Source organism: Miscanthus floridulus, chromosome 18 (genome assembly GCF_019320115.1).
Source record: "Miscanthus floridulus cultivar M001 chromosome 18, ASM1932011v1, whole genome shotgun sequence".
Classification (NCBI taxonomy): domain Eukaryota; kingdom Viridiplantae; phylum Streptophyta; class Magnoliopsida; order Poales; family Poaceae; genus Miscanthus; species Miscanthus floridulus.
The window spans coordinates 100,216,824-100,225,382 of NC_089597.1; the positions used below are offsets into that span (position 1 = coordinate 100,216,824).

Genomic DNA, 8,559 nt, shown 5'->3' on the forward strand with positions numbered 1-8,559 from the left:
CAACTTTGCTTGATTCAACCTGATTAACTCAACATGTCTTGTTCCTTAAGCTTGTTCGTTGCACCACTTTCTTGATCTCATAGTCTTAACCAAATGAGCTAAAATATTGCATATCTTATCTTTGGAAGATGATAGTGATAATCATATAAAGGTTGATACATCAAGTGTTGGCATTTCTTAGCGTAATCACCAAGTGAGGAGGTTTTAAGTCCATCACCGGCAACGATGCCAGAAATGCCTGTTGGCATTTGTTAGCGCTATCACCAAGTGAGGAGGTTTTAATTCCATCACCGGCAACAACGCCAGAAATGCTTATTGGTATTTCTTAACACCATTACTAAGATTGAGTTAATCTTAGCAATGCCGCCAAGAAACACCAACTACGATAGTTCTTAACGATTATTAAGAATATTCGCAAGCGCATGGATCTATCATTTTAGCATTTCACCCAGAAGTATTCAGAGTATCGTTATTTATATTTTCCCAAATGAGGGCAAGGTATAAGAGTCTAGCATGAGCATAAACATGATTACATACTTGTATAGTGGACCATAGTATATGACAGGGGTAAAAATGGTATTTCATGGGTAGTGGACACATATCTGGGCCAACCTCAAGGATAAAAAGAAAATAAAGAATAAAAGAATATTCCTATATGGAGCCAGCATGTTCAAATATAGCCGTGCAAATAACAGTTAATGATCATATAAGTTACATGACTAGAGTTAGAACTAAGTGTGAGATGGACGGAGAGATCTCCGAGCACTGGTCTGCCAGCAAACTCGAGAGACTTTAAAACTCCTACATAATACCCAGACATGAGGGATTAGAAGTGACGGACAGGGCTACCTCTTAACCATAGGATACCGTCATATTCGAAGGTTCCCGTGTACCCGAGCACCATGCCCATGTACAAGGAAACTACCCATATCCTCTCGGGACTCTGACCCTATGGATCGACAAGCAAGAATATGGGCAAACCCGAAGGAACGATGAACCATCACCCCAACCCTGGCTCTACTTCTACTCATACAAATCATATGAATGATTAAGCATGAAGTTGAATATGTTAAGATCATGACACACAAACTATACACTAGTTCATATATCATGATTATAACAAGACAACTATACTCTAGTTCATATGCACTACTATATAAATGATATGAAAGCAAGACTTTGGAAGAACTCTTCATAGTATTATTCATACCAAGATGTCACTCTTCTTCCAAGGAGCCAAGCCCTCCTTTAATAGCTTTGATAGCTCACAATACTACTACTAAAACTAAAAGAGAGTACAAGTAGAGAGGTGAGGTGTGTAGCTCCAAATGATGGTGTGTGTTGAAGGTGAGCTCTACCCTCTCTTTTATACTGAAGTGTGGTCGGTTTGGTGTAGGTAAATTAGGAAACCATCGAAAACTAACGTTGCATGGCGGCATGCAACCGCTAGAGTAAGCTGGCCCTAGGTGGTAGCAGCAGGGGTATGCCCGCACCCCTGGTGCGCCCACACCCAGGTGGGGCCGCCTCGCAACCGCCTTCGCATGGTCGGTTCCTAGGTGGGCCTAGGCCCCTCCCACATCGGTGCTCGGCCTAGATTCGATGTGTAGGTGGGCTTCTTCATGTATTTTCGTTGCGCATTTCTGCATTACGCTTTCTACTTTGCGCCTTTTGCTTGGTTTTGTTTATTTTCCACTTGTATTTGAATGTGTGTCCTGCATAACCTGTTTTCTCCAATACAAGTGGAATTACATCAATAGTAAAGGCATATGTGTTAAAAGATTGTTTATTTCTCCTATTTTGGATAATAATTGGCGGTCGAATGTTATCGTTTGTGACCGCCAACAAATCCCCCAAACTTAACTTTTGCTCGTCCCGAGCAAATAGCTAAGTACTTGGTTGTTGATCAGGAGTTGCTACTATGCCGTTACAAATCACAAGTGCCATGTTTGTAACAAAATATTCTTCCACAATTCAAATAAGTTGGCATTTTATCCACCTTTTACCTTGATCCCTGTGGGGTGTATAACTTTTTCAAGTTCTTGGGTGGTTGCAAGATAGAACGGTTATAACAGAATCACCAATCATTCATTCTTTGATTAACCATCTATCCGGGGGTTTTATGAATTTTGCAAAATAAATATAAGTTCCTCAAATGATTCTCTCAATCACTCAATGTGTATAAAACCTTACCAAGGCATTTGATATTTTGCCTTCTTTTTCATAACCTACCACTAAGGCTTTTGATTAGAGTTTTGGGTAGGTATGAAAGTGGGGCATACTTGCATCACATATTTTGCAAAATCAAAAACTAGACCTCAAGGAGATGCAAGTCATACACTTTGATCAAGACGTGCAAGTGTGTGGAATTTTCATAACTTTCTAATTCTAAATATTTTTAGTATTCCATTGAATCATGAATCTCTCTTTTTGATGAATGCCTTTTTATTTGAAAGTATGGGCTATCTTTATTTATTTATTTATTTTTCTTTTTTTTCTTCATGCTCTTTGGCATGTATTTTTTTTCTCTCATGCCTTTTGGCATGGACATTTTTCTTTTTTTTAGCATAGCCCATACTATTCTTTTTAGTATATGAAATTTTTGAGAGAGAGACACATGATAAAGTGAATGGAGTAATTATTTGGTGGATGGAAAAAGCATGTTTTTGCGCAACTCTCAGTATAAGAGTCATTAGTTTATTTTGTGGGTGTACATGTGTCTTGATCATGGGTGCATGACGAGAATCTCAACAAGGGTCACAATAATTTGACAAAGCTCAATGTAATAACAAGTATCATATGACTAAGGTTTTGAATTTTAATCATGTCATATAGCCTTGGTAGGTATTCATAATCATTGAGGAACTTTTGATTGTAGCATTTTTTAAAGTAAAATCTTCGGATGTCAAGTTTCTCTTAGAACAAAGTCATAGTAAAATCTATTTATACCATATCATAACTCGCAACAACTTAGAAAAGGAGCATGCATTTGCAACCCATAAGTTTTCAAGTTTAGGATAAGACATTTTTAGCCAACAAACTTAAATCTTGGAGAATACTAAGTTATAACCTAGGCACAGATAAATTATAGATAGAGCATCTATTCATCATTTCAACTTAGGAGAAAGTAAACATTCCTTAAACACACATGAGAGTGGAATTCATATTTTTTGGTATTTTTATTTTTTTCAGATTTTTTATATGCTAATAAATAAATGCATAATATAAATGCAAAATTTAAAAAGATACAAGGGTACCTCTGCGGGGGTCCTCCCCCAAGCTAGCTCCAGGCCTGTGGTTCAGGATGGCTTGCTTGGTGATGACTCCATGGTACATTATTGTTTTTATTTGGTTTTTTACTTAGCCATGTCTATACTCAGTGGTTTTGGTTCAATGATTAAACTAATACCATGTTTAATTTGATCAAGGTAGGCTAAACAATCTAAGCACCATGCTTAATTTAAAAAGCCTATGAAAGTATGATCGATCACTAATCATACTTCAAACCAAAACATGCTTTGTATAAAACATGGAAGGAAAACCAAAATTTATTCAAGTGCAGATAACTATGATAGGTAAACTAATTACTTTTATTTTAGCATAATTTTAAAGCATGGTCTATAGTTTTATTATATAAAAATTCTAAGCAAATTATAATTGTAAAGGATAACTACCGATTTATCTTCAGTAAGGGCTCACCGTTTAAAGTCTAATGAGCATGACTCTTCTCCTTTCACTTTTTGCTTGATGAAAGTATGTCTATGCCTGGAGAAGTAGGCTGTACCTTTTTTGGTCTCCACACCCTTTTGTTGGATTTGGGTGGTGTGGTGGCAGACTTCGGAGCTTCTTTTTGTTTCCACACCTTCTTATCCTTTTTGGGTGGTGTGGAACAACCTTCAGAGTTTCTTCCTTTTTCTTTGGGTTGCTCTTTTTCTGCTCCGGCCTCTTTTTATTTTCTTTATTTTTCTTGGTGAGGCTGTCCACCAGTTGAGGTTGTATTTCAACCTCCTTTATGCCTTGTGGATTCAGCCTGTACTTAATTCTTATCATGGAGCATTGCTTCTGCTTGGGCCAAAAGTCAAACTTTTCCTCTTTGCCGTTGATGTTGAAGCGGATTTCTCCAGCTCCAACATCAATTTGTGCTCCCACAGTGCTGAGGAATGGTCGCCCAAGGATGAGGGGTGATTCCTTCATTGTCTCCATGTCCAGCACCATGATGTCGACTAGGACGAAGTAACCCTAGATTTTCACCAGAATATCTTCGGCAATCCCTGCCGTGTAGCGGACTATGGAATTGGCTAACTGAAGCATCACGGTGCTGGCGCGAGGTGGGTGAAGTTCAACTTGTCAAAGACGATCTTGGGCATAACGCTTACGCTAGCCCCAAGGTCGTACAAGGCATGATCAAATTGCTGGGTGCCAATTGAACATATGATAGTGGGGCACCCAAAGTCCTTCTCAGGTAGACGGTTGAGTCTAGCAGTGCTACACTCTTCCATCAACTTGACGACCTCCGTGGATGGCAAAGGTCTTTTGTTGTTGATGATGCCTTTGATGTACTTTGCATAGGAAGGTACATGTAAGACATCCATTAGTGGGACGCTTACATGGATCTTCTCTATCATCACAACAAAATGAGCAAATTGCTCATCCATAGCCCGCTTCCTCTTTCTTGTGGGAAATGGCAAGTAGCTTGTATTAGTAAAGTCTTGTGGTGCCGTTTCCTCATCTTCTCCTTGATCTTTTTGTGTTTTTGTTGATGGTGAAGGTCCGTCCTCCTATTGCCCTTATGCTTTTCCTGTTTTATGGTTAGGGTTTGGTGGATCACGAGTGGACTTACCTCCCCTCGTGGTCACCGCATTAACTTTTTCAAGAGAATTCTTGGGTTGCCCCGGGATATTCCCTTCATTATTAACATGAATAGCAACAACAATTTGAGCAAATTTTGTTTCTATCATTTTATTGAAGCTTAATTGATTTTGAACAGAGGAAGATAAACCTTCTATTTTAAAGTTAATATTTTCTTGCATTTTATCATTATAAGTTAGCTTTTTAGTAAGATTTTCATTTATTTTAGCTTGGCCTAGGACCAAGTCTTTCAAGGAAGGTTGATTCGAATTGAAATTTGAGTTGAAGTTCGAATTACCACCTTGCGGGCGGGACTAGTTGTTCCACTCATTATTGTTACCTTGTCGGAACCCGTTATTGATGTACGATGCTTCTTCATGGGTTTTGGGGTAGTTGTTCCCCGAGTGTCCGACCTCTCCATAGACGACACATGTCATATGTGAGTGCATGGCCTGGATGGTGCTCTTCATGGCTTCCTTTTCAGTGGCATGCTCCTCTAGTCTTTTTAATAATAAATCCATTTTTGCGACAAGCATATCCGCCTCCTTCATGGTATGCATGCCTTTTTGTTGTTTGCATTCCTCCCCCTAGCTTTGGTTTGCCACCATCTTCTCGCTGAGTGCTATGGCATTAGCGACAGTGAGGGAAAGGAACACCCCTCCAGCAGCGGCATCTACGTGCCCTTTTGATATGGGCGTGAGCCCCTCATAGAAATTTTGGAGCATGAGCCAGTCCTCCATTCTGTGGTGTGGGCAGGCTTGGATGTAATCTTGGAGCCTTTCCCACGCCTCGAGGATGGATTCCATGTGATTTTGCTGGAAGTTTGAAATTTTCCCCCTCAAGGCATTGGTTTTTTCTATGGGGAAAAAATTCGTGAGGAACACCACGGAACATTTGTCCCATGTACTGACAGCTTCCTTCTCTTTGTAGAACCACCATTTCACCTTCCCCGTGAGGGAGAAGGGAAACAGACGGAGCCTTATGCTAGCTTGTGCGACGTCTTTGATGACAATAGTGTCGCACAACTCTAGGAAGTGTTGCAAGTGAGCACTTGCGTCCTCGCTTGGAAAGCCACAGAACTGACTTGCCTGCACCATCATAATGAGGCTAGTTTGGAGCTCAAAGTTTCTAGTACCCGTGTTGACAGCGGGCCCAATAGGCACGTTAGCAACAATGGGGGTGGAGTAGTCGTGGAGTGACTTGGCCATAGCGATAGTAGCGGATGGTACGGGGGTGACTGGTTCAACTATCGGTGGAGTAGTAGAAGAAGAAGCGGTATGAGACCTGTTCTTCCTTAGGAGTGCATCCGAATTATCGGTGTAGTTGTTCGACAGATCAAAACCACTCATACACTATCCCGTTTTCATCCACAACAGGAAGAAAACAAGCAGAATTAGCATGCATAAACTATGGCTACCATTACATGCATGTGATCATTGTTCATGTCCTACTAGATTCTTTAACCTATGCCCTCCCCGGCAATGGTGATAGAAATGCTTGTTGGCATTTCTTATCACAATCACTAAGTGAGGAGGTTTTAAGTCCATCACCAGCAATAGCGCTAGAAATGCCTATTGGCATTTTTAGCACATCACCAAGTGAGGAGGTTTTAAGTCCATCACCGGCATCGGCGCTAGAAATGCCTGTTGGTATTTCTTAACACCATTACTAAGATTGAGTTAATCTTAGCAACGCCGCCAAGAAACACCAACTACGATAGTTCTTAACGATTACAGAGAATATCCACAAGCAAACGGATCTATCATTGTAGCATTTCACCCGGAAGTATTCAGGGTATTGTTATTTATATTTTCCCAAAGGAGGGTAAGGTATAAGAGTCTAGCATGATCATAAACATGATTACATACTTGCATTGTGGACCATAGTACATGATAGGGGTAAAAACGGTATTTTATGGATAGTGGACACACATCTAGGCCAATCTCAAGGATAAAAGGAAAACAAAGAATAAAAGAATGTTCCTTCATGTAGCCAACATGTTCAAATATAGCCGTGCAAAAGAATAGTTAATGATCATACAAGTTATATGACTAGAGTTAGAACTAAGTGTGAGATGGACGGGGAGATCTTCAAGCACTGGTCCGCCAGCAAAGGCGAGAGACTTTAAAACTCCTACATAATACCCAGATGTAGGGGATTACAAGGGACGGATAGGGCTATCACCACCTACCGCCTACCCCTTAACCATAGGATACCGTCATATCTAAAGGTCCTATGTACTCGAGCACCACACCCGTGTACAAGGAAACTACCCATATCCCCCTGGGACTTCGACCCTACGGATCGACAAACAAGAAAATGGGCAAACTCGAAGGAACAATGAACCATCACCCAACCCTATCTCATCCTAGCACAAGCGCCGCCCTTGCTCAAACCCAAACAGCACCGCCGCATGCCTAGAAGATGCTGTCGCCAGGTGATTCGCTGAGCCACCGCTTTGCCATCCACTAGAGCCGTCCGCCGGGCTTCGGAATTTGGTAAGAGTGCAAATGGTGCCCCGTGCTTGCTTCCCCCTACCTTCTACCGTTCACACGACCTCACCGAACCTAATGAGCCACCAATTCAAGCATGGCATCACCACCGTGCCATCGCCGCTCACTTCGAGACCCTAGATGAGTTTGCCATCTTCACCTCTTGCTTCCCGAACTTTCCCTGAGCCTAACTGTGGCCCATAGGCCCTAAATCGCAAATGCCGGTGAGCTCTTCGCTGCCGTCCATGGAGATCCACCATGCTCGGCCCTGTTTTGGTGACTGTGTTCTCTCTCCTCCCCTCTGATCTGATCTGCACCGTCCAATCTCGATCCAACGGTCCAGATTCACCCGTACCCCTTTGCCTGCCTACTGTTTTTGCAAAAGGGCCCTTACAATTATTTCGATCTTAACCCGTCGTCCCTGAACTTTTGTTAAAGAGCCCCTGCCTTTTCTTCAAATTGTGGCCGCAGTCCCTGGTTCGGTTTTAAAATCTAATTTTATTTATTTAAATTCAAAAATTAAGTTTTCTCTATTTACAGAACTGCCAGTACCTTATGTAGGCCATAAAATCTCCGTTTTAACTCCGATTTGATCTGTTCAACTTGCGTTAGGTTCGTAATTCCATAATCTACATGTTCATACTGCTGTTAAGTATGTTTCAACTTTTAAAATTTGAGGTTAGGTTTAATCTATTATTTTACTAAAGGAAATCTTGTTTAATTCATAACTTCTTCGTTTTAGCTCTGATTTTTGTGATCTTCGCGTCTGTGTATTTGTAGTGAGATGTAGATTTGTTTTACAAACTTTTTATCTTGATTTTATGCTGATTAGTGTACTGTTCTAATCTATAGATTTTGTTTGCTATGCATGATTGCTTCTGGATGCTTGTATGTTGCTATGATTATCGAGTGTAGACGGTGAGCAATTCGTGGGAGAACAAGAGTGCTACTTTGACGAGCAGGATCAGTAGGAGCACTTTGTTCAAGGCAATTATAGCATGGATCATCCTTATTTCCTATTCACTTTAATACATTTAATTCATGTTGCATGTGTCACCTTGATAGGGATTCCCTAGAATTGAACTTAAACCTTGTCTCCTATGGGATATGCATTGGGTAGCTTTGCTAGTGCTCAATTAAACCATGATCTTGTTACTTGACTAATGATATATGCAATAAACATTAAAATATGACTTTTTAGCAACTTGGAAACAATGGCTAG

General features: G+C 40.8%; 1 protein-coding gene across 1 annotated transcript; it reads right to left on the reverse strand.

The window, feature by feature from the left end:
• Positions 1–5,432: 5,432 nt before the first annotated feature.
• LOC136524261 (uncharacterized) lies at positions 5,433–6,053 on the reverse strand. The gene has a single exon (XM_066517697.1). It carries the CDS (start codon positions 6,051–6,053, stop codon positions 5,433–5,435), a length of 621 nt encoding a protein of 206 aa, XP_066373794.1.
• Between the last annotated feature and the right edge of the window lie 2,506 nt (positions 6,054–8,559).